At 30.3% G+C, this 27,569-nt stretch overlaps 2 protein-coding genes across 2 annotated transcripts; one reads left to right on the top strand and one right to left on the bottom strand.

The window, feature by feature from the left end:
• Nucleotides 1–27,071, bottom strand: LOC116765580 (uncharacterized). The gene is made up of 14 exons (XM_032655097.2): nt 26,787–27,071; nt 18,324–18,504; nt 17,593–17,654; nt 17,317–17,484; nt 16,093–17,051; nt 15,836–16,004; nt 7,255–8,512; nt 7,042–7,175; nt 6,687–6,837; nt 6,093–6,222; nt 4,189–4,355; nt 3,670–3,789; nt 3,471–3,541; nt 1–3,163 (listed from the first exon to the last, which is right to left on the bottom strand). Exons 1-14 carry the CDS (start codon nt 27,038–27,040, stop codon nt 2,485–2,487), a joined length of 4,503 nt encoding a protein of 1,500 aa, XP_032510988.2. The 5' UTR covers nt 27,041–27,071; the 3' UTR covers nt 1–2,484.
• On the top strand, nt 19,300–23,860 carry LOC116765581 (uncharacterized). The gene is made up of 4 exons (XM_032655099.2): nt 19,300–19,515; nt 20,749–20,921; nt 22,783–22,949; nt 23,431–23,860. Exons 1-4 carry the CDS (start codon nt 19,350–19,352, stop codon nt 23,621–23,623), a joined length of 699 nt encoding a protein of 232 aa, XP_032510990.2. The 5' UTR covers nt 19,300–19,349; the 3' UTR covers nt 23,624–23,860.
• Nucleotides 27,072–27,569: the final 498 nt, after the last annotated feature.

The following is a 27,569-nucleotide window of genomic DNA, read 5'->3' as shown; positions in this document are numbered from 1 at the left end:
TATTTCCACAATTCTATATTTTTCAGCTATACTCATCATCGCTATCTTTACTATGAAGATAAACATATAGACCACATCACACCACACTACAGAAAAAAAATCTTAATTGAAAAAAAAAAATTACCTAATCCGTGAAATTTTAAGAAATAAAATTCCATATATCTTTATTACAAACTAAACTGCAGTGTAATGTGAATATGGACAAACAATAAGTAAGTTTACATAATTGCACTTTTTTAGTCACTAAACAAATATATTAAGCGTAGTCAATAAATAATATCTGCTGTCTCATTACAAAATTTTTAACACATTTTTCACAAACACCTTCAGTATATTCTATGTATTTACAATGTACAGTAATGTACTCGTTAATTATAACTATATTTATTATATATTCAAATTGGCGTTTTGTATATATTAATTCAATTACAACTAATTCTACAAACATCCAGTTCAATGAATGAAATTATGTTTTAATTTTAATTAGTTTAATTATATTTCGAAACCGTTCATGATAATTTAATACGGACTAAATATTTGAATCGTTAAAAATAATTCTAGAATTATATTTAATTTCCTCTCTGCACACGAATTCACTATTCATTACAATAAATAAATTCATTCAGAAACATATGAATGCACTCTTAATACATTGCATCTGTTATTGTACATTATTATTTACGGAGTGATAATTATGAACCATAATTTTTAACAGAAATTTTTAATACACGCGAAATTTTTGACAGTTCTGTTTGTTTCACATTTTTTGTCATAGAAAATATACGGAAGTAGACTTGTTATGGACAAAAATACAAAAAAAAAAAAAGGAAATATTATTTTAGTTAAATATTAACGAAATGATTTACGACGTACAGATACGATCATACAAGTAAAAGTGATCAAAAAAGACATCTATTAAGTTCTCCGACTATATCTATCGGAAAATACTTGAAATACGCTATCTATTTAATTTTTTGGGTATAGTCTAACAATATTACTATATAGTATAGAGAATTGCATAAGACTTTAAATATCACTAGATGAATCACATCCAATAGAAATATGAACAATGAATATACACCGAAAAATAAGTTTGGTCCGAAATTCATTTTGAAAAAAAAATTTAACAAAATAATCACATCTGAATACTAGATATAAAAGTGGTTTGAATAATTTTTTACTTAAAATAAATAACCTATGGCTTTGTAATTTTGATTTAAAAACTAAATATTTTCATTATAAATTAAAGATAGTATTTAAATCATGGCTGTGGAAACTAATTTACTTTCACGAAAATAAATACCTTATTCTCCTTAAGTATAAGTAATATATTGTTTTATTTTAAGCACTCGATAATAATATTACAGTAAAGATATTGCTTATATTTGTTATCTTTGAATACATTTTTCTACACATCTTTACCAGTTACGTTAATTATATGACACTTTTTTTTCATGAAAACATACCACAGTTGCGTATTTGCATTGTGGAAATGATTGGAAACAAATATACATATCAAAGATTATGACATATTCCGCTTACTGTAATCGTAATAACAGCAAATTAAAACAAGTAAGAGTTAGTTCAAAGATGATGTTGTTAGTTTAATATGGGAATAGAAAAATCTAAACTAAACTAAACTAAAAACTAGGGTGCAAGATTCTAAGGAAGTGTAAATTTACCTATTTTAACTTATTTGGCAGTATTCAATTACCTTAAACATTCGACTTACTAATATAATTTGTAGTGTTAAATACGTGTTTTTAGTGGTAATGGTTAAAATAATTTTTGTAAGTAGTTTTACAAATATAATAAATTTACTTTTTATACACAAAGTTATATTTTGATATAAAGGAATTTTCTGAATAATAATTACATTTCATTTTTCTTTCACAAATATTCACAAATATTATTTATAATAACTCCATTTACAAACTATTATATTACAAATATTATTATTTATTTGTAGGTTAGACTTTTTCTTTATTTATTGTAACAATAAGCTACGAATTTTGATGAAGCAAAAAATAGTGATTACGAGCTAAAACAGAAGGAAGTTAAAGCACTTCAAATATTATGGTCACATATATATAACTATTAAATCATAATAACAATAAATAAACTGAATCAGTTGATGTTATTTCTAAAATCTTAAATATAAAATATTATGGACGTAAAAATGTCAAAATTCACCTCTTACACACAACTTTCAAATTGTTTGATACGGATCTTTATGAAAAATTTAAAAGTATAAGGCAGCTATCTAAAATACAATAATAACAAGACACTAAAATGAACACTGATTAATTGTTTATATAACTCGCCGGCTTCATCCGCATCAAACACTGAAAGAAAGCATTTCATTGATCATTACAAACATTTCATTTATAAATACCCCTCATTCACGCGATCAACTGCTAAGAGGAATGTAAACTGGTTTCTTTCTAATATTTTTCATTCCATAAAAATGGCCTAGAACTGTGTTCATCCTGGTTCTTGTTTTGGCTCCAGACTCGCTCTTCTCTCTTGTAATGCAGCCAAAAGAGCCTCTCTAACTTCACGTTCAGAACTTCGCCATAATCTAATCAGTTCTTCTTCAGATAATCGAGATAATTCAGATCTTGCACCCATTGGAGACACTCGGTTATAAGGCGGTGCAGATGAAATTTCCGATTCCTGAGTAACCATTATTTCCACACTCGCTCGATGACTTGGAGCGTCTATGGCTAAATAATTAGGAGAAGAATCAGACATGTCTTGATAAGATCTTGTAGAGGATCCTTCGGGTCGTCTAACCATCGGCGATGGTGTACGTAGTCTTGTATTAATATCCGGCGGGGAATTGGTTAGGAAACTGACATCACGACTTAATCTTCGACCAATATTAATACTAGTTTTTTCATATATTGAAGCAGAATCGGACCCTAAGACCGAATCAGTGCTAAATCTACGTACATTAAGACCCGCTAAACTGCACCTTTTTCTTTTGCTTCTTGGAGATCTATATTGTCTTGGTGACCTGCTTCGACGCGGTGAATGACTTGATACGTCGGGTGACGGTGAAAGAAATTTTGTCTCGGTTACATCTTCCGACAATTCTGAAGTTTCCACAACAGCATTTTCTTTAATGGAATCCAATGAAAGATCACGACCTTGTTGGACCCTATGAAAAATTTTAACTAAATATTATTTCTAACCTTAATACTAATAGTCCAAGATTCCAGAACGATGACACATAACTTATGTTCTCGTAGATGACAACTAAGGTTGTCAGGCGTCGTTTTTTTTGCAAACTAGTTTAGTGACACCTGGGCAAGTACCAGATAAGTAATATTATTTAAATATAACAGTAACTTATATTTAAATTTTAACTTTGACTTAGATTTTGTAAAAATGTTTATAAAATTACTTTAAATTTTTTTTTTATCAGATCACTCTGGAATCATACTCCAAAATATTTATAAACTTACCTTCTGATTTCTTGGATCATTTCAAAGAACTGTGCCTTGCTTTTTCTTCTTCTACGCTGTTCGTGTTCCTTCTGAAACAAATGTATCTCCTGTCGTAATCTGATAGTAGAAATAATGCTATTAAAAAGATTTGGCCAGAATTTAAAATTGTGTCTATTTATAAATTTAATTTTATACTAATAATAAGGTTAAATCTTACCCTTTTTACACTTTTTTGGAATAAAGATGTGAAATGACCCTGCCGAATAGTATTAACGAGCTCCCTCGCTGCGTGATGTGGTGATACAAGTTCGACGCAATTTATAAATCTGTACAGTTTCTGAAAGGAAAACTTAATTTCAAACTAATTTAAATAGTGAACATTGGAATCGTGGATAATCAAGCTTTTAGAAAGGCAATTGGAGTAGATTATGTCTAGTCTACAAAGATAAGTGGCTCGTTCCGTGTTAAAAGCTGTTGTTCTTCTCGACTTGCCTGACGTAATCTGAATAAATTCATCTGGCTCTCTAAAGACAAAGGATACATAAAACATCTGTGGATTTTAAACGGAGTAAAAATATCAGACCCTTAGAAACTTTGATGATTGAAGAAGGAAGAGAGTTTGCCTACGAGGCCTAACATTTTCAGTTCATAAATCTAGTCTAGCAACATTCTCATTTATTTTTATATTACAATGTAAAAAGCACGTATAATTATGAATACATTTTGTTTCATTTACCTGACTGAAAAACATTATATTTCGACTCCTCCAAATAGTTCCTTTCGGTTGATGGCGTAAAATAGGAAGCGTGTATTTGTAAAAAAGATGCTCCAAAATCAATATCAAGCATCCTACAATCATTCCTACTCCCAGTAATATAAATACACCCGCTACAGCCGCAACGCCTTAAAGTACAAACAATACAAATAGGTGATTGTATTACCAAAATAGCAATTCATCAAAATACAGTTATGCTATATAAAAACCTTAAATTTAAAAATAAATACATTTGCTATAGAAACTTTTTAAATATGTTACGCAATATTCATGAATTATATCGAATATTGCAAGCACTAATAAGACTGATAGGGAGCAAAATTACTCATAATTATGAAACAATTTCCAAAACACAAACACGATAGATTTGACAAACAACACCAGTTAATACCAAATGTAGTGCGATTGATGGCAGAACCTTTTGATAATTAATGTTTTATCCGATTGGAAGGTTGCCTAATGGACTGATATATAAGGTGACTTACTAATCCAATTGACCTCACCGATTAATCATAGTGTTTGCTTTATTATGTATTTATTATTCTATTTCCAATATTTTAACGAGTGAATTCTAAAAATCTTCTTAAGTTAAATTATTTAATTATAAAAATATATTAAATACTAGGTGAACAAAATACCACAACTTTCATTTTATAAGGACACGTTCTATATACTCCCCACCGGGGTAGATGACAAGCCTTAGTTATAATGTTTATCGTATCTAATTCAAGGAGTCAAACTTTAGACTTATATAGTATTCAAAGTACTTAATTGTTCTTAACCTTAAATTATAAACGTATTAGTATGTTTTAAACTACAATATTTACGTTGTTTCTGAAATTTAAATGCAGATTTCCTATATTATTCTTGTATATAGAAATTTTACTTCCATTTTCGTCTTATGAAATTCCTAAGCAAAAAAAATATATAATTTAGGGTTAAAAAATAATTTTTAAAACTTATTTCACAGCAAATTTGAGTTCAATTATATAATAAAATTTACTTGGAATTAAATTCACAACGCCAGTTCGATATTAAAAAAATATATATATTATAATACTTAACATATGTAAAAATGAACACGTTCATAATAGTGCACGCTTTATAGATTTTCATTTTATTTTTTCATCATACAAGTTTAAAACTCTTATAATAAAACCCAATGTTGCAACAAAAAGTTCGATTGTAGTTACAGTACGTTACGAGCGTCGCAATAACGCTGCTGTTAATATTAGTTCCAAAGGTTTATATCACGGACTCAATGGCAAAATGTCCAATTGTTCCACGCAATCGTGTTCGATAATTTTCATCGCACTCGTCTCGCTGTAGGCAATGCTATTTCAGAATCAATGTTACTTTCATTCTACTACTGAACTGTTACAAATCCAATACAGCACACAATTTAGGTAGGTTTAAATATAAAAGAAAACATTAAAAAGGATTGGTTGATAATAAATAAAAGAGATATGATTTAAACTAGTAACAATCGTACATGATGTTTTATTTCATTTCTAATATTCTTGTCACTGAAAAATATTATTCCAAAATAAGAAATAAATGCGTCTTACTCTCATTTTTTCAGCGATAAATCCCATGTTTAATATTTTAGGTCGTTGGTGGGAAACTTCCCGTCTGAGGGGTTGTATTAACGTCAGAGAGGCGATAAATCCTAATGAAATTTCCGGAGTAAGCGAAACGTCTGACTATCTTGTTATAAACATTATTAGAAATAGTGATAGTCGTTATTGATTATATTATTTTTTAATTTTTTTTAGTTGTTGATTGTTTCTATGTTTAATTTGATAGAGTAAATAAATTATATGTTATCCGAAATGTTTCTTAATCTAAAATATAAAAGTTCTTACCGAGTGGTTTTGGCTGTATTCCATAATCAGGACTTAGTTTGAAGCAAGGTAGAGCACCGTACCATTTCTCAGTTAAAATGTCCATGTAACCGTTTGATGAATATTTGGCTATTACAGCCGATATGCTGTCCTAAAATAATAGTTTGTTGTTATTTTATTTATAATAAATACATAGTTACTTCTAATTAATTAAAATACATATAAATTAAATCCTAATATGTGTATTGTAAAAAGTGTAATGAGTAAGTGAAAATAATAATATTTATTTTAGCAACTTTTTAAATATATAGAGTCAAGATTAAATGCCGAACAGACACTAAAAATATAAAGAACACGATCGATCACGCCATTAGGAAGCCTGTATGAGTCATTCATCAATCTTTCTTTTGCTAAAACCCGAAGTCGTTTCACTGTCACCGAGACCTATCTGCGTCCTTCATGTAAATTTACGTAGGCCTCGCTAATATGAAATCGTTACCGAGAGCACTCTATTACGGTTACCTAAGTTCCATTAAGGCTGTACTTAAACACATCGATGGTAGATGATAATTACATGTCATAAAAAGTTATATAATATAGTTCTTGATTAATTACCTTTAGAGGAAATCCTTTTGACATTCCTATTGCATAAATATCTTTAGTGAGAGCATGGTCTCCTACGCGTTGAAGCTTACAGCCGTGATCTGTGGCGCGATAATAGTCTAAAACAGGTGAGTCGGCTATCAAAAGGTCCAAACTTCCATTCCTATAATACAAGGTTGTTTTAAGGTTAAAGTGTTTGGACATAGATTAACTACAAATAAATAAGTTGGAAAACTATATTTTTGTATAATCTTCATCCATAAGTAATGATAGAATAATGTTTTGTCAATAATATTATGCTATCTTAATACTATTCTGTACACTGTTCACTATATAGTCTAAAAAGGTACAATATTAATTTCCTCACCTCAGCCGCTCAATTCCTTCCTCTATATTATGAAGGGCAAAACGACGCATTTGTTGCGCCCACAGTGGATTATTTCGTTGAATATAATATTCAGCTACTGAAGATTTTGCTGTGCCGACTCGTAAAGACAACCACTATAATACAAATAGCGACCATGATAATAAATAATAACTGCTTATAAAAAAATTAAAAAAAAAATAGATAAAAACCTACATTGCCTCTTCCTTGGTAGTCATCAACAGCATTATGAAAAAATAAACCAGCTATCAGAGCTGCTATATTAGCAGTGTAACTTGCGACAAATATCACAGAAAAGCCACCCCAAACATTGATTAGGAATTTATTAGGCCAGCTTTTTGGGGCTTTGAAAGCAACTAAGTGTCCACAAAGAAGTCCCCACATTACCCACAGTGCACTTGAAATACTAAAGTTTTTTGATCTTTGCCTACCCCACGGATTTAATCCAAATGGAGAAAGCCATTCGTATATTGCTACAGCAATAGCTGTAACATTAAGTGAGGTGAATATTGCAATCCACAATTCTGGAGAAAACGGCAACAAAAATGCTAAAAGTGGTATGTCTGGTCTTTGGTTTGGTGCTGCTAAAATAGATATTCCGCTAAAAAAATAAGGTTGGCTGAAGTCAACTACTTCTGCCCTAGCAGCCGACACGCTAAGGGCAGCAAATGACATGTGTGCAGCTCCAGACACCAAATCTCCAATAATACCATTCCATTTCCATATATCAGAATTGTCATCGGAATCCCCGTCTCCTGTCAAGCTATTTTGTTTATTATACTCATTTTTATCTATATCAATAAAGTCGTCGTCTCGATGCTTGGCCTGCGACTGGTCACTTGATCTGTGTTTTTTATCATTATTTTTATCTTCATTGAAATTACGAAATGGTTTTACTAATTTTCGAGATCCATATAGACCATCATCTACAATATATAAATGAAAATCAAATTCTAATTCTTCTGCGATATTTTCTAACAAATCCATTGCAAATCCATAGCAACAATGAGTGGCCATTTTCCAAATAGTTGACGGTTTAGGTGTTGGGAAAAAAAAATCTGTTGTTGTTTGATCGCCGTCTCTTTCTAATTCATTAAAAACAAGTGTAAGATTATCTCGATCAGACGTTTGTGGACGATGACACGGAAGTCCACGTAGACATTGACCATCTTCATCTAATTCACCTTCCATAACAAAGGGCGGAGCTAGAGCTGTAACTATGCGGAAAATAGTGCGAGCACCTGATGATTGGCCATGAGCAACTAGACGACCTCCTGGCCACACTATTGTATGAAGTCTTACACTGCGACCAAGAATATGGCCAACTTGTCTCCACTTATTACCACCATTGGGGTTTGATACTAAATTTAAAAAAGCGAACTCAGCTAATAAAGACGGCTCTGGGCGTTCAAATCCGCCTGCTAATGCTGCAGTTGCAGAGATTCTTATTTCTCTAAAACAAAAATATTGTTTATTGTTATACATTTAATTATACTACACAAAACAGATATACAAAACACAAAACAGATTTTATTCATTTTATTTTCATCCTCTTACTTTCATTAAAAGTCACTTAAACGTTTATATGTAAAAAAATATATGGATGATATGCATTTTAACAAAGAAGTCATTATAACGTAGTCACCATGAGTATTGTTTGAGAATTTCTATTGACCTACATCGCTGCCCTCATTTTGGGATGAAAAAAGTATCAGTTTCAAGACATGTCAATGGAAGGGCGTTATTTTGTTAAGTCAGCGTGCAAAGTCTGGCCGTCAGCCAAAATTCGCTTCCGTTAGTTTCGTCTGATTTATGATAATGTAATCAAATTGGATGTTACCCAGAAACATATTAAAATTCGTTAAATTATAAGCAACTGTAGATAGGAAAAACATGTTAATTAATTAATGAGATCTAAGATTTTCGCGAGTATTCATTTAAATGAAACTAGTATTATTCGGATTTACTACGCGGATTTTATTATTTAAAAAACTACATAATCCCGACGTTTCGGTTACTTTGCAGCAACCGTGATCACGGGCAGACGAGCCCGTGCCTCGCCAGCATCGCAAGAACCACCTGAAGCCACCCACAGTTGAACGACAACCTGCGATACTACCATATGTGAAGGGAGTTACTGACAGAATAGGCAACATCTTGAAGAAGGTTTCCATTAAAACTATTTACAAACCAAATAAGAAAGTGAGCCAATTCTTGAGACCAATCAAGAGTAACATTCCTTTACAACAAGCGGGTGTATACAAACTCGACTGTAACTGTGGCTTGTCATACATTGGACAGACGAAGAGGAGCATCGGTACAAGGGTTAAGGAACACATCTCGGACATCAAAAACAGGCGCGCGTCGAAGTCAGCAGTGTGTGAACACACAATGGACAAACCAGGCCACTACATTCGTTTTGATAAACCTCAAATCCTCGCTCGGGAAGACAAGTATATACCGAGATTAATTCGCGAGGCTATTGAAATTAAAAAACATCCCAATTTCAATAGAGAAGATGGCTGGAATCTATCAAACACCTGGGACCCCGTTCTTAAAAATATAAAATCCCATGTCCGAAACCTCAGGACCGTCCGCAGGACCTCAAGACACCGTGAGCGCATTCTGCCGGCATCCAGAACGGTACGCCAGAAAATTAAGAAATCGATGGCGGTAGATGATAAATAACAGGACCAACTGACAGACATTCACACCTCGTCTGCCCGTGATCACGGTTGCTGCAAAGTAACCGAAACGTCGGGATTATGTAGTTTTTTAAATAATAAAATCCGCGTAGTAAATCCGAATAATACTAGTTTCATGTTAATTAATTGTCTAAATCTTAGGGTCATCACATACCTAACATATTCTGAAATATTTTGTTATATACAACGTTCAAACTTATTAATTCTATTTAGTTAAAAAAGGTTACTAATAAGTTAACGTAAAGCTATAAATACTATTACATAAATATTTTATAACGATGTTAGTAACAGTCATAAACTTTAAATTCATTTTCAAAATATATTCCATGTAAATTATAAGAAATGTGAAATGAATACTAAATCCTAGATAACAGTGAATAAATTGCATAGAGAAACGTTTCTACAATTTAACCTGCCAGCTCGCAAGAAAGACGCAGTTAGTTGTCTCCAAAACATTACACCCCAAACCGACGAAAAATACTTTATATCATGTCGTTAAATTGCAAGACATGTTTGTATGTATGTATATGTAAACTTATATGTTTATAAATATGTACATAATTAAATGTTATTACGTACCATGAACTAACAAAATTTATTAAAAACCCCGAATAGAAGTCGGCCAAAAGTAAGTCATATCGGAAAACTTACTCTGATAATTTATAAATGTCTAAAACTCTTCCATTTCATGTCATAATATATATATAACAGTCCGATACTATGGGAGCTGAAAGGATACTTAGTTGGCGAGAATGAAAGCCATAAATCAAAGTGAGTGGTTCAGTTTGGTTTCATGCCTATCATAACTTATATTCCCATAAGCTTTAATAACTTAATATCCAAAAATCTTTCTTATATATTAATACTTACATGTTTTTCTGAGATCTTACGTTTATGTTTGGGTACTTTTGGAAGTTTAATTTTAGTTAAAAACAAATAATATTAGAAAAGATGTATTTATTTAAAATAAATTTATATAATGACATCTAAGACTTTCGCGAGTTTTATTCATTTAAATGGAACTAATATTTTTCGGATATACTACGCGTGCTTTATTTTTTGTTAAAACTATACACTCCCGATGTTTCGTGTACTTTTCAGCAACCGTAATCACGGGCAGACGAGATGTGACACAACCGAAACGTCGGGAGTATGTAGTTTTAACAAAAAATAAACCACGCGTAGTATATCCGAAAAATATTAGTTTCATTTAAATAAATTTATATATTTTCCAGTTAACATTAATTATTTTAATTTATTTTATTTTATTTTAGTTATAAATTATATAAATGGCTATTTTCATTGTTTTCCATTTTCTTGGCATGTATTGTTTACAGCATGAATGATTCAACTTTTACTAGACAGCGTTGTGTATCTATTAAATAAAAATAATAAGATAAAATATGCCCCACGTTGGCTTTTAATTTGGTTTACTAGTTACTAAACATCCACATAACAATAGTCACAATGCGGTTACTTGGAACTTTAATATAATTGCTTCATTCGTAAAGTGGAATCATGAATTCTTTATGTGAACATAAATCGGTACATACATAATTCTGTGTAAGGGATCAGGACCATAAAACGGAGAGTGTTGACGTGTAAAAGAGCTTTAAACTTTTTTATTCGAAATGCATCATAAGGATTTTTAGAGCCGAACAGTAAATGCAACAGTTTTAGCGTTACCCATTTTGATATTTATTTAAAAATCTGTGTTCGCGAATAAAGTCTCACTTAAATCGCTTATATCCTAAAAACTTAAACCAAATGGGACATAATATCGGTCTCACTGTATCGGATCTGTCTTTTTACTTTATTCCGATCGGAGACTTTCCGCTGGACTTCCCATCAGGAACTCTGACGTTATTCGGGGTGCTTTAATAAAATACGTGCCCTGAATTATAATGATTTGTTTGTCAAAAAGTAATAACAGCCTAAAACTATTGTTGAGTTGTAACTTAAAATAGCGCCCATGAAATCTGTTACTGCATTTAAAGGTTATATTTTTTTTGTCCTGAAATAAAAAGTCCGCCATTAAATTTACATATAAAAATTATATAAATTACAAGCAGACAATTGTAAATATGTATCATATAAGACGATGTCAACTTAAATTTTACTTGGGAACGATTTTATTATAAGTTTTAATAATGCACAATAAAAACATTTTCGTAACATTTTTCAAATATATACTTTTTTATTACAGTGAATAAAATACAAATGTGTTTAAAAACTATCAATTTTTATCACTGCATGTACATTTTGCAAAATAATCATGATAATGTTTTAGAATGAAATTTTTCTCCCCTAGAAAAAAACATATTTTTAATGAGACTTTTTTTTTAATATTTAAGTTATTTTAGTCTTTCTAATAAGCGAGAAAAGAAGTTTTTTTATATCATTATATTTATAAGACGATACCAGATAACCATATAGGCAAAGCCATAGAGTAATGCTAGTGTATATAGAAAAATCAAAATATTTACGGATAAAACTTTCGGTGTAATAAAAAGTCTATAAATTTTTTAAGAGCCATATAAGATTCAAGGATGATGTCGAAGTTTATATAAAGTTCTAGATTTTACCCACGGCTTCGATTGACCCAGATAAGCTTATATGTATCTAACCAAATGTGTCTAAGATTCAATATGGAAATATTACTTGTGATATCCCTTAGGAACAGCTATTTTATATGAAAGATAGCCTTTGGCCTTTCATAAACTTTAGGTGTATTTATGTAAAAATGTTAAAATAATTCCACAGTTAAAATTTTTGACATTTGAATACAATATTAGAAACTAAAAACATTAACATAGAAAAAATTTCGTAAAGTAACTACGTATATAAAAATATTGATGCAAGTCGAACACAAACAAGTTTAGATGACGATATTGTATTATTGAGATATGTTAAATGTTATTTAATGAAATAACTCAAATTACACTCGCAAGGTACTCTTAATCACCTCGGGAAAAGAATTTATCATAAGCCTCAGCTTGAATAAGCCGCTGTCTTATCTACGAATAATATTAACTAAGCGTAAGATGAAATAAAGAAGATTTAGGAATTTAAATTATGCAATTTCAATAGCAAATTTTTTTTAATTTTCAAAATAAACTTACTTAGAAAATTTTTATTTATTAAAATATAAATTTTATAAATACTTTCAAACGAAAATAACTCAGAAGAAATAAAATTTAAAAAACAAAATAATTTATACTTTTTTAATTCACACTATCAAGCTTTGTAAATATGTAAAAAGATTTTTAAAAAATCCATAAAAAAGCAACAATATATAATCATTACAGTTTTAAAGATATCAAATAACGATCTGTTACTATAAGGGGATTATCGTTTACAGTGTCATTGAAATAAGCTACATTTAGTTAAGCCAAAGTACATAAAAAAATGAGAGTAAAGCAATACTTTGCTTTGACATTTCTGTTTTATTTTATAACTTCCCCTCTCATCCTCCGGTTAGTTATTTCCAACACCAACTTCCTCTATTGGAGTCCACATAAAGTCGGATAGTTCGTACAAACTGTTTATTTACGCTTACGTTCGTTCGACAATCCTGTGTTTAGAGACGATTAAGAATTCGATCTCTGAAAAGACCTTAGCTTCCTTTGTACCTTTGGTGTGTACAATGAGAGGTTTTTGAATAATTACTTAAATTTGACAATAATTAGGATTCTATCATTACACTTGTGGACGAAGTATTGGATATTGTGAATATATATCACTTGGATAAATATAAGTCTAGGCTGCATGTTTCCCTACACAATTTTTCATATCTGTGCAAGGTAAGGAATAGTACTCTATTAAGCCTCTCCCAAAGATAGAGTTAAGATTATTAAAGAAAATAGAAAATTAAGAAAACATGTTTGAAAATCTGGCAATACAACTGGAAGTCCCCACATGTTGACAATGAATGGCGGGAACCAGTTTTCACAAGATGGACCGTTTGTTCATTTGATTTAGTAAAAAGTTAACGGTTAGATTAAATGGAATATTTCAACGTCCACACTTTTAGAGATGAGATTTATAGGAACAAAAAACTTATACCTTCCTATTCACAATATCAAAACTGTTTCTAAAATAAAACTGACGTGTAGGTAAATAGAGTGATAAAACAAACAGAAAGTTAAATAATTTAAGACCAGACAGTAGCAAAGATTATTTATTTAGATACCTTCATAGTTGTAGAAATTGTTATTCTTCTTCAAAAACACATAAATTAAAAAAGTTTTTACCCGAATAAAAACCTATTTCTTGAATTTTAATCCTAGAAAATTTCATTTAATAGAATATCTCGAATATTTTCTTTAAAAAATTTATATAGAACATAGTTTCAGTATGTTTAATGTTCTAATGCAGAAACAATCCGGATGTAACATCACATATAAAACTTGAATACATCAATAACTATGTACCATGAAAGTTATTCTTTATGAAATTCCTCGCTTGATTGTAAAAATTTCAAAAGCTGAGGCAGTTTTCGCTGAGGACAAGACTACGGTATCCTGTGTGTACGTTTAAAGTATAAAGTTGGGTACAGAATAACGAAGAAGTCAGAGGTATTTCTGTACATTATAATAAATTAAGTTTTTCGAAAGTATAAGTACAACTTATGTTACTTTTGAGTTAATTTTTGTAATGAATGAGTAAATGTTTCTTATCAAAAAAAATTCTTGTTCATTGAATAAAACATATTCAATGCCAAAATTAATTTAAATTTTCTAATTTAAAATATAAGGGTGGTATTTTGTTGAGAAAATGTAAGTTTGATAATTTTAATGTTTATCTAGCAAAGTCGAAGTGAATTTCAAAAATTCCAACAACCATCGCTTTTTGCTACCAAAGCAAAATAAAGCCTTTATTTTTTTTTATATTAAAGTATTTAATTCTATTTCTAACCAACAACCAAGCCTTTGAAACCTTAACACTAGCGGTGATAATATCTAACCTTCGCCTTTTAGATAAAGGGTGTAAAAGTAATCTTGGACCGTTGTCGGACTGGCTAGTCAATTTGCTTTTATGATGATGCTCCACACTTCTTACAATTCTATTCCTCAGTTTATGTATAGTCCTGTTATTTTTTAAATGTGACTGTCACTTATTGAAGGATGTTTCTTCGGGTAATACCATTTCACCGATTTTATTAAATATGATTAATACTTTTTTTTTAATATTTGTTAAAGTTCATTTATAATTAAATCTGTGATGTGTTCTATTTTGATTCGAATCATGTGTAAGATTTAAATTGCTAAATAAAATTTATTTTGAGATGTAAAATTTTCGCGAGTATTCATCGAAACTAATATTTTTAATAATTTTAATTACATACTCCGACGTTTCGATTACTTTGCATCAAGGGTAGACGAAATAATTAAAAACACGTAGTAAATCCGAAAACATTAGTTTTATCAAAATGTATTTTTCATGACTTCAACTGTAAATACGTTATATCATGCCTGAACATAAATTTGATTCTGTAAAAAGGTAAGCTAAAGTTTATGAATGTATGTAATTGTGAATAGACCTCTCGTCTTACACATCATAAGGTTTCAATTTCTATGAAACTTAGTTTAAAAAATATAATTAAAAAATTAACATATCTAGAAAAACTTATTACAGTCTGTACTTGTTTGATAAAAAGCAAGTTACAATCAGCATAAGTTGTTATTTGCTAGGTTGTTAAAGTTTACCGCTGCTTTAATTCATTCTGATAAAACTGATTTTCAAGGTAAAAGCAAAACTTAATTAAAAACATTTATCCACTAAATAGTGTGAAAACTTTGGAATTGAACCTCATTTATATGATAAGAGTAAAAGCATTTTCATTCCGAGTATTAAGCAAATGTTAAGTCAAATTTACATGAAGTATCGGTTTTGCTAAAATATTTTAATATAGGCCACTCTAGATAAGAAAAGTTATCCATAATAGCTATGAAACTTGATAAAAGCTAGGCAATAAAAAGTTTAAAAATGAGACTGAAATAATTTAACCAATTCTCAGACTTTTATGTGTTCATTATTATATATATTGTGTTGGTGTATATATTAATTACCTCACAAACTCCATGGAAAAGTCTGATGCAGCATCACTGGGTTCATCCCAACAAGATGCTGCTGCGTCGCTAAAAAATTGTGCTTGAGCAGACCACGCGTCGCATGCGCGAAGTACACGCCTGAGTGCTCCAACCATCATTCTGACAGCAGCCTTTGCAAAGGAGCTATCTAAATAATAGTAAAAAAAATTAATAACAAGGACTTCGTAATTAGGATGAACAAGATATTTGTACAAATATGTAAACAATTATCTTACCTATTCTCATAGACTGCGGATGTAATGCTAGTAACCCAACTGGGAGACTATTAAATACTTTTTTAATATCACTTTCGTCTCTACTAATTGGCTCCTCGTGGTCCATCGCAAATCGATTATTTCGTTTCTCGATTGCACCTCTTATATTACTCGTAGGAGTTTGCACCGTGGGATTCATAATGAAATCACTAATATCACTTGAAAATAATATTCTATCTCTTAGTTCTTGACTATCAATACTACTTACAGTATTCTCTTCTAATACTTCATTTTTATTATAAACTTTGTTTATATTTATACTATTTACATATTTGTTAAAAGATTCACTATTCAATTCATTAGAACTAGTCTGTTTACCCTTATTTATATCGAGCAAGGACAAATTTTCCCTCTCAATTGAGTTCTTTTCAATTTTAGAAGTTTCAACGCCTTTTTTCTTTATATTATAAGTCCTTACACTTTCACTAATATTGCGACTACCATTATACGAATGACTAAAATTTGTATATAATAATTTACTATTCATGTGCGTTTCAATTTTATTTGTATTTCTACTAACACGACGATAAATTGAATTCTTTGAAATATTTCTTACATGTCTACTTCCCATAATACTACTTTTGTTTGAAAATCTATTATTTTTTCTCGTAATTTTAGGACTATTTGCTTCTAATGAATTATTGTCTGAGTGATCTCGTTTGATACGCTCAAAATCATCAAATGTAAATGCTTCGTCTTTGTCTTTCAAGCTCTCCTTGAAATTTTCCTCTGCATATTTAGTACGATTTCCGATATTATGGAAAACATCAATTTCATTAGAAGCGTCGATCCATAACCAGAAAAAATGGCCATCAAGCATATTTAAGCGTTTGGCTTCGTCCATAATAAGCTTCGCATAATTAATATCGCAAATTAGAACAACCACACCCCGTGTCAGTCTCGAGACTTCGGCAAGTCGCCTTAAACAATATAGATTTATTTTAAAGTACAATATCAAATATTATATTAAATTTGCTTTACAAAATAGGTTTTATAAATACATTATTATTAAAATAGTACAAATAAAAAAACAACATTTTGTCTAGAATTGAAATATAATCACTTAACGACCATTATTATGAACTTCATTGAATGTGATAATTTTATTCCAAATATTATTACCATTGGGATAACTTTTTAGGTTAATGGATAGTATAAGAACGTAAAGAAAATCAAGAGGCTTACCTAAAGATGGCACGGCGTGTATAATTCGAAGGAAGCGAGAGCCATTTAGGATTAAGCGGTTGAGTTGTAAGGATTGAAGAGAGATCCTTCCTTAGCGATAGCGTTAAATATATGTTTTCTTCAGCAAGCAAAGTAAAGGTATGCCAATGGGTGTGCAGTAGAGTGGCTCTGTTGGAAAAATTACGAGTTACTTATATTTCTTAAACAATATTACATGTGGAAAAAAAGTTTCTTTATAATTCCGTTTTAAGTATAAACAATAATATTACTATCAACCTGAGTGCATGTAATGTTTCTCTTGCTGTTATCTCCAGTCGAACCTCCAAAGGCAGCAGTTCCTGTGAAGCAACCAAAAAAAAAATCTGAGACATAATAAAACATCTAGATAACTGCTGCTAGTGATAATGGGTGTTTAAAAATAGTCATTATGCTCAAAGACCAACAAACTTAAGGAATAGAAAGAAAAAGGTTGGAGAAAATTCTATAAATTCAAAGAAGAATTCAACAAAGTATTTCTCTTGGTACTTTAGATGGACCCAGACAACTTTATTCACTTCATGCGTTAGCATCTTATTCTGTATTTGAAGAAAGATTCCTTTTGTAGTAACAGTTACCGGCCTTGAATTCTTTACACAGTAAATGCATAATAAAATGTAAAAAATTTCACCAACACAACAAAACTAGCACTTTTTTTATAATTTCAATGCATATATTTTTATCATTGCTAACTTTATGCAATTTGCTAGGAATTGATTTAACATGAGCTAATTTGTGCATGAAGCCGTATCTTTAAAAAATATTTTAAAGTAAAATTGATGATTGGTCTCACACAATGAAGCTTATTAGTTGCAATATTGTAAAATTGCATTATTGCTTTATAGCATTCCTACACCTCACATGTCATTTTAATTCAAAGATAGCAATTGTAAACAGAGAAAAGTCAAAACTTCAGTTATATATAACTACCGTAATAAACTCAAAAGTCAGCTTGTTGTTTATTTACTCACATTAGCGATGGTATAGGCGAACCGCAAGTGAGATGGTGATGCGCGGATAACTGGAACACCTGCGCGGGAGGCTGTTGAAACCAGCGCAGCAGCAGCAGAGCCTCCACCACAAACAAGAAGCGCTGCAACCCTCCGCCCCTCCAGTGCTGCACACGTCTCTTCCAATACCCGCGCACTGAATCTGGTTAAAATTAAAAGAAACTGTTTGCGTATATGAGTTAGATATTATTTACAAATATGTGAAAGATGAAAACTTTATTAACGTAAACCAATATCAAGAAAGTTGCGTTGAGGTTAGCCATAAAAAGTTTAAAAGTACACCTCAATATATCCTCTTGATATCATGAAAATTCAATAAAAAACGCAAACAAAATGGGGTTATTTGAAGATCTCGAAGTACTCATGAGTGTAATACAATAGTGGATTGTACCGATATAACCGCAATTGTATCAGAGGATCATTAACAAGGATTACGATACTTCGCATTGACCTTTTCATGGATTGCAATGATACAGCGAGATTAATTTTCCCCTGTATAAGAGCATTAAAATATTTTTAAAAGCTGTACTGTACTATTTCAATCCACTGTCAGAGTTTAATTTACATTGGGGTTAGATACACTATTAATTTTTAAGGAAAATAGCATTTGGAACCATTAATACTTCATTTTTTATGTTAAAATATACATGCAACTAAATTATTGTAAGCATTAAAAGAACGCAGGTAACTATTTCCTTCGCTTAAAAATTAAAAGAAAGCTACAGATTATTAAATATGAGAAGCTTGTATTTTCAAGTAGAATGCTATATGTGATTACCCTGAAACACTCCTTCGTTAAAAATATTTATTATTATTAATACAAACACCCTGGACACAATTGATATAGAAATAATATCTTCGTATATATACAAGTGTTCGTATATTAGGTGCTACAAAACCGCACTACAAAGATAGCTTAGAGTCATTTGTTATCGTGTCTCAAATCGTTCGAGTTTAACATCTTTAAAGCAATCGCAATATAAAAGAATGACGAGGGAATATCCCAAGGTTTGGTCTTCGTTTCAAAGAGTTGCTAAAAATGGGAAGACTTTGTCATTTGAAATAAAAGATGTTCCGGAAGAGCTATGGATCGAAGCAGTTGAATTTATGTTGGGAAATTATATAAGAGAAGATGTTTGGTGGATTACAGCTGGTAATAAACTTTTTCATAATTAAATATTTATCTGATATATTTATATATAAAAGTGTAAATGCATTGTGTTGAACTTCACAAATTCAAATAAAATAATCTTATATTTGTAGTATTAAAGGCGAATTTTTAAATAAATATTTAACATAACCGAACAAAGCACTGTTCAGGACGTAAAGACTTTTTGCAATTAACTAAATCTCATCTAATGTTGTCGAGTGTTTCACGCAAGAGAATGTACAATTTTATTTTCGCTAAGAACCCTCGTCGCAGATTATTTTCCTACAAGTAAAAATACTTTGTCAGGTTGTTCAAATATCATAAATGCGTATAATATTCATCGTGACACATTAAACTGCTATTTTTCATACCTTATTAACTTGTTATTTTATTTTCCAGAATCTATCATACTCTTTCTGTTTATCTCTTTTGGTTTTTTGATAGTAATTTTATGGAACTTAACTTTTAAAATCATCCGCTTTATAGACATACAAATGTAAAATTAAATAACAAATAGCAATACCTAATAAAAACGATAACTTCTTACAAACAAGAAAATCTTTTGTTCTTTTAATCGAAAGACAAAGTTTCATAAAATATTTCTGTAATTATTTAGATACTAGTTATGTCTTGCGGGTTTGCCTCGGATGTCAAAGTATTCTTTTACGCTTTAAAACAATGATAGAGATCTTCTAAAACCTTAAAATATATCGTTTCCTCTTAAATCTAGGTAATATTAAATGAACACATATTATATCTAATCCGACACACTGACATTAAGCTCAAACATGCCAATCCGAACCAATAGTTACCCAAAGAGATTATAGGATTAAAGAGAATTCAGTGTCTGCTGTATACAAACAACCCTACTTAAATATCGGTTACGGTCAGTTACGTTTAACTTAATAACGTTCTAATATAAATTACAGGCTTTGTGAAATCTAATCTTTGCCAATGAATTATTTAAGATGAGAATTTAATTAAGACCGTATTAACATTACAAATACCTTTGCTTTTCAAATGCTATTACAATTTTTACGGGTGAAATATTTTTTTTTAATAAAAGTAACCTTCCTATTAAAATATGACAGTGTATTTATTTTTTTGTTAATCATACTTAATAACCTGAAATGGAATTGGAAATTCAATATAGGAAAATGATTCACTGCGAGTGACTCTATTATATGAAATTAATATGGCGTGAGGATAATTAATTAATGTCTTTTAAACTGACAGGTACAGCCGGGGACCCACAGGCTATAGAAGAGTATCGTGTGCTATTGACGTCTATTATAAAGTTGAAGATGAGTTTGGGATGCTTTCTTGTCGAGGAATCTGGTGATCGAGTCCTCGTTGGCATGAATATGTGTATGCCACAGGAAAAAGAACGCTTTGTGGAACACAATCCGGTAATATGAAATGTTATGAAAATGCCAAAGATTCTATGTATGTATGTTTCTTTGCTATTTACTCTTGCATCAACAATTTAACTACTTATCTCATGGGCTAATTATATTTAATGTTAGAAAATCAGGTAAAAATAGGGATGCCATACATATATTTATAACAAGTTGCAAACAAACTTGTATACATGCCCATATACATATGTCATTTAAACCCCGTTTCCGATGATTTTGTAGTACATAATTAAATCAACGAACTTATACATATACTAAAATATTTATACTTTATTATAAAGGACACATTATAGCATCCCTTTTAAACACATGCGAAATGTTATACGTTCCCTTATAAATTATAGTAATTCCAAAAACAAGATAACTTGATGGACGATAAAAAATATAAAAAAGATGAAAGTAGGTACGTATCTTTGTTTGTTTTTAAAGGAAATACAAAAGGTAGCAGACAAAATAATGGCAGACATTTCAAATTTCGTTTAGTAGAAATTATGATATGTTACAGCAAAAAGTGTAGTAAAATGCAACTCTTGAATAATAAATTCGTTACATGGAAATTAAAATTTGTACTTTCCATTCACCAATCATTTAAAATATTGATTTATATTCCATGGCTATAATTATAGCACATAAAAGCTCGAAAACAATACATTTTTGATTGAATCCTGCGTCCACTATATTTTACAGATCGCTTTTACTGGGAATTAAATAAAGCGAAAAGCAACAGATAATTATATAGTCCTAAATTTAGAAAAAATATGTTTATTACAATGAAAAGGTTCAACTAAATACGTCAACGTACATAAATATTGAACGAAAATTACGAAAAGCTTTCCTCGCGGATATATCCGTTGCCCTATCTATTCATTGCACGGAAATACCATAAATTCAAAACCTGCTTCACGGTAATAATTGTGAGAATAAAAAACTTTTATACTCTGATATGATGTATAGTATAGAAAATTTATACATATTTGTCCCAACTGAACAATTGTTAGTTTCCTTTTCTATAACGACCTTAACTAAAATTTAATAATTGTCAAGTGGCAAAATTCTTCATAGTTTTTATTTATTGATATAAACTATGTATATATTAATTGTAAAGATGTATGTCGAGATTTGATTTCGTAATTTGAAACAATGAAACTATCCTTAGAAATTTAAACAATTACTGAAAAACCTGTTTAAAACGATATAAGAAACTGCGAACAATACGACTTCATTACAAAGATTCAACAGAGCAGATATTAAAGGAGTAGTACAAAATACGCATTGTAAATATTTATGTAAACAAAGGTAGATAAAAATTCGTTTTCCATCTCATAAAGAACGCAATGATTCTTTATGAGAAACTAATGATTCTTTATGAGATAGGAAACTAAATTTAGCATAAATATTTAGATATATTTTATGTCTTACGAACCCCATTAAGGACAAACATTACAGAAAACCAAGCAGTTTTCTAAAATCATTAAAAATATATTTTTTATGTGACTTATAGTTTAAAGTATGTTTTCACAACAGTTTTTCATTTACAAAAAGAAATTTGATCAGTGATTTTTTTTATAACAATATATACTATGTTGTCAATAATCCTATTCCGTTGATATCGGATATCGTTAAACATGACTCGGGGATAATTTTTCTAAAGATCTGAAAAGAATTCAAATCATATCAAATGGTGTCTAAAGAATAAAATAAATATTTATATGAACGAGCCTTTTTAAATATACAGCTCATTTTTATCGCAAGTTTTATTATTTCACATTTAACTCATGAAATTAAATGTTTGTAGAATGAAACAAAAAACTTGCAGCCTTAAAAATCATGTAATATAAAATAAACTTTTAAGCCAAAAACGAAAGCCGGTCTGCTATCACTGCGTATGTTCAGCGAGGCTGTGAAAGTGCCGGCGATTTACGACAAATACAACGTCGATGTATACCTCATGGGAGCTGGCCTCTCTGTGACTCCTGAATACAGAGGACTGGGATTGGCAGTGGAGTTGCTTAAATCTAGGTAAAGAAAATTGTTTTCGTTTACAAAATATCTACCTAAGTATTCCGTATTTGTTTTATACAAACATTATTATTTAGAAGAACATATTTTCTATGTAGGATAATAAAAGATGTTCGAATATTAATAAAACTCTTTTATAAATATGTTAACCTCAATTTTTTTCATTACAAAAAATTATAAACAGCTTAAAAATATTATTAAAATATAATAAATATCCCTAAAAATTTTTTTTCTAGGACTATTTTTTTTTCAATAAATCGTTAAAACGCTTTTGCGTTCTTTATTTGAAAAAAAAGGAATATTCTATGTTTAGTTGACTTAAAAACATCTATTTATTATCCGTAGAAATAAAGAGAAATTCACGTATACAGTATGAGTATTATTCCATAAGGAACATTTTTTTAACTTAAGTCCAGAAATAGTTTTAAAACGGGTGATATGAATACAAACATGAGAACTTGATAAGGTATTTTATTTTAAGGATGCTCCTTACAAAAGAAGGAGGTTTAAGTGTCACTGGAGGGATATTCACGAGTGCACCGGCGCAGCGCTCGGCGGAAAAAGCTGGCATGGTTTGTGTCTACCAGATTCCATACAAACAATTCGGTGAGCAATGTAATATCGACTTTAACACGACTACGGAAGATTTAAAAATATTTGCCATCAACGTATAAAATAACAATGGTGCCATGGAAATACGCAAGAAATGTCTTTTAAAATTTTTGCCTTATTGAAATTATACGCCTTTTACTACTTAATATAGAAAGATAGTCGAAGTACTTAAAACTTAATGGTTCTATTAAGAGAGACCAAATTCTTTATACATTATGTACCATGAATAATAAACAACGCTTGTGATTTCGCTCACGTCTCATATTCCAATATTTGATAATACACTTTATTACATATTATTCTGACTTTTATTGCCCTTTAAACTTATAAAACTATTAAATAACTGTTATATTATTGGAACTATACTTTAACCGATATAAATATAATCCTTTTAAAAATATCTAATATAACTACAATATTTTACAGAAATCTGTATGTAAATCTACATCAAATATATTCTTATCAGTGAATTAGTAATAAAGCTGAACGTTACGTTATCGTAGGTGCCACATAAAGTATTACAGAGGCCTCTTTAGATTCTCGTATGCCCCATACCACGCCCCTCATAATTCAGTACAAAACTCTAGGGGGCAAACGGAATGTGCTTTATTTAGTGTTATTTGTTGAACATATTTTCTCACTTATATATTTTATTATATCATTAAATATATACAAGAATAAAATCTAAACACGCCAAATCCACTAACAGATGGATGTTGTAATATAAAAATTCGATGCGCTCAACGTTCGAAAGTTACAGTTTTACGAGTGATAGGGGACCGTCCAAAGAAATGATATATCACTGTCGTTTAAAATGTAAGCGATGTTTACTCCCGAGATTTCAGATAAATGTTATAATACATTTCAGCTCTAATCGTTACTCATTTCATATCGAAACAAGTTGTATCTTAAAATATTGAAGATGGTTTCAGTAAGCCAATTTTTATCATTATTTTTTGACGTCATTTATGTCGCACTACTGTCCAGTAATAATAATTAAATTTTGTAATAAACTCATTGTCATTATGATAAGTCATTATTTTATCTCATTCAATGATTATATTGCAAAAATTGTTTTAACTGTATTTAATTCCTAAATTTATTTTATTAAATTACATTCGGAAAAATAATAATCATTTGCTGCGAACGAGAATTAACGTAACTCATATACACATTTTTAACTCGTATTTTACTCTAGGTACGAGAGTAATTTAAAAAGCAAAAATGTAATCTGAATATCGCAAGATAAACCCGAACAAATAGTATCGTTGTAAGGTTTCAATGGCATTAAAATTCATGTTTCTCCCTGCGCAGTAATAAAAGTAGAAAAATAAATATGTTATTTTTAAAAATAGATTCATACAAATATAATAAAGATTATGAAATTTAATTATTTCATTTTATGAAATTACTTTTACCTTTGTTTCGTTTTTTTTTTTAATATTGAATGTTTTTTAACGAGACAAAAATATTTCTTATTCGAAGCCATATTTGAGTCCATAGCGAATATCATTAAAATTTTATTCGTCACAAGGTAAACCAAAATTACTTTCGCGTTAAGCGTTAAAAAAGTCTTATTCTAGACTCGAAACTTTTGAAAAACGTCTTGAAGCATATTTATTTATCATAATGGCTTTACTGTTAGCTTAATCTGTTTGATAAAAATGAAATATGTACATATATTAAAATTGAAAACAAACATTTCTTCCATCTATATATCATCTTCAAGGATTTCACAGCTTATCCCAGCTAATCTAATGATGATATCGCTGGAGTGGATTTTCTTAAAAAAAATTATTGCATTTAATGTGTGTAATACGCTTTTTATAACACAATAATTGTGCCAAATAATAATATATATGAAATTAAATCAGTGATGTTGTGTTATCTTTAAAAGTATTAAGTAAAATATTATTTTTAGTATTGTTTTTAAGTACACTATGTACTTTATACTTTTTACAATATATACTTAGACACTATATATTTAAAATAAATAATTTTAAATTCAAATGGATTTTTCAACATCCCTTAACCATCATAAATATAACTCTTGCTAGGATGTATTTATTTATGACAAATAGGAACAAAACATTAAGCCTTCAGTAAACGCCACACCGCATGCTCCAAAATATGGCTTCATGAGATTACACATGGCTTCCCAATATTATTTATACAACGCCAAGTTTGAAATTTGTTAACTTTATTATATTTGAAATATTATGCTTTGGTTACAGTTAGTGTGTCCTCAACATTTTATTTTTTTTTAATACAATTTATTATACAAGCAAGCGTTTAGATTTAATGCTATCGAGTTTTTCATCCTATAATGTGGCTCGTTTAATAGTCTACATAAAAGAAGATAAAAGTTTTAAACATCTTTTTAGCATTTGATTCTGGTTTTTTATCCTGTTTGAATACCTTGATAGGCAGTTAAGACTACAACTAAGTAACTTAAGCCTACAAAGCAAATTCTTTTGCTAAAGCTGATAACTTCACTCTTGTTTATTAAAATACTCTCAAAGACAAGACAGGACTTTGTCTACTGACTTTGTTTGAAACGCCACTTACTAAGAGAGAGAGAGAGAGAGAGAATTTATTATATTCATTTATATGCTATTAATTTACTTTACACATAACTCCGTAATTCAACAAATTACAAGGCAACTACCGTACCGCTTTGATGCAATGTCATTCCAAAGCGAAAAAAATAATATTGCAAAAATATAATGTGTTAGATAAAATTTTGGCAGTGTAGTTACACATTTCGCAAAGTCCAATTTCAATTTTAAATGTATGGTAAAAGCAGGATTATTACTATTGCCTTCGATATCAAAGTGAAGACTCTTTTTTATGCAAAATTTAGAGTCACTGCATCTTTATTTATGTGAGAGCTAATTTGAATATTATGTAGCCTTCACGGATTAATTTTGAGGGTACATAGTTTTCTTGAACCCATATTAAATTTTTTAGATGTTAATCACACGTAGAAGTTATGTTACAAAAAACCTTTTTCACGTCTTTGGCCTTATATTAAATTTTTTAATGTAAGCAAAGAGTTTTGTTTATTGAAACTCCTAAATAATATTTTGGAACACAATAGTAATAATATGAAATATTTTAAATCAAATAAATGTCATCCACATATCCTCTGTGACAAGAAAGTGTACCTTAAAGGACAAGAATGCTAAAGACGTGTTATTAAAAACTAAAACATTCAGAATATACCTTTCATCTTCTGGCAGCTCGATGTACAGCGGTAACAGCGTGATATTGCGTAAATAGAGGGGATAATCCCCGGCGAGATAGGTTTGGGATAGATCGCTGAGAGTACGATTGAAGGTGCGCACAAAGTCGGAGGCTGAAGACGGTGCGGCGATCGCCAGATAGAACGAGGTCCGTGCGTCCTGTAGTACACGCAACTCTCGCGCTGTTGCCGCCAGCGCCACAGCCAGCGCGAGCAGCAGCGTGCGCGCGCGCATCGCCGCCCCCCACCTCACCGCCTACCCCGCCCCCCATATCCTGCCATGCCCAGCCTAACACCATCCACGCTTAGCACCCCAACCCGTTTATACGATCTGTCAGGCACATTTCTCTCCAAATTCAAATACTATGAGGTTGGTACGTTATTTGTGGTTTATGACATTTGTGGTCCGATTAATGTTGGACAGTCAATCGGTGGACGGTGTTAGAAACATTCGTTGAATTTTGATGTGACTGTGATATCTGAAACAGAAATATTAATTTGATTTGACTTTAACGCAAAGAGATAAAATAATAATGATAATTTTACATTTAACAGATTTGTCTGTTTTAAAATATTACGCCAACATATTTGTTTTATTTCATACACATATGTATTTGAAGATTTAATGAAATATCATACTCTAGTTGTTTTTATGATTTCCGACCAGGGTTATGGCATCGGAGAATAATAAAACTACTAGGGTCTCTTTTTCCTGAACTCGTAGCTGGGAATCCTAATAATATGATTACTATTATTATTCGGAC

The sequence above is a fragment of the Danaus plexippus genome, chromosome 11, assembly GCF_018135715.1.
Source record: "Danaus plexippus chromosome 11, MEX_DaPlex, whole genome shotgun sequence".
Taxonomy (NCBI): Eukaryota; Metazoa; Arthropoda; class Insecta; order Lepidoptera; family Nymphalidae; genus Danaus; species Danaus plexippus.
This window is presented reverse-complemented; position numbering and strand designations above follow the sequence as displayed.

Bases quoted from the DNA above. Each gene is read 5' to 3' on its own strand.
- LOC116765580 (XM_032655097.2), bottom strand. From the start codon at position 27,040: ATGCGCGCGCGCACGCTGCTGCTCGCGCTGGCTGTGGCGCTGGCGGCA. The intron at 6,838-7,041 runs GTGAGGAAATTA...CTTGTATTATAG, and splicing joins GAAGGAATTGAGCGGCTGAG to GAATGGAAGTTTGGACCTTT. The intron at 4,356-6,092 runs GTAAGAACTTTT...TTGTACTTTAAG, and splicing joins AATACAGCCAAAACCACTCG to GCGTTGCGGCTGTAGCGGGT.
- LOC116765581 (XM_032655099.2), top strand. From the start codon at position 19,350: ATGACGAGGGAATATCCCAAGGTTTGGTCTTCGTTTCAAAGAGTTGCT. The intron at 19,516-20,748 runs GTAATAAACTTT...TTAAACTGACAG, and splicing joins TGTTTGGTGGATTACAGCTG to GTACAGCCGGGGACCCACAG. The intron at 20,922-22,782 runs GTAATATGAAAT...TAAACTTTTAAG, and splicing joins GCTTTGTGGAACACAATCCG to CCAAAAACGAAAGCCGGTCT.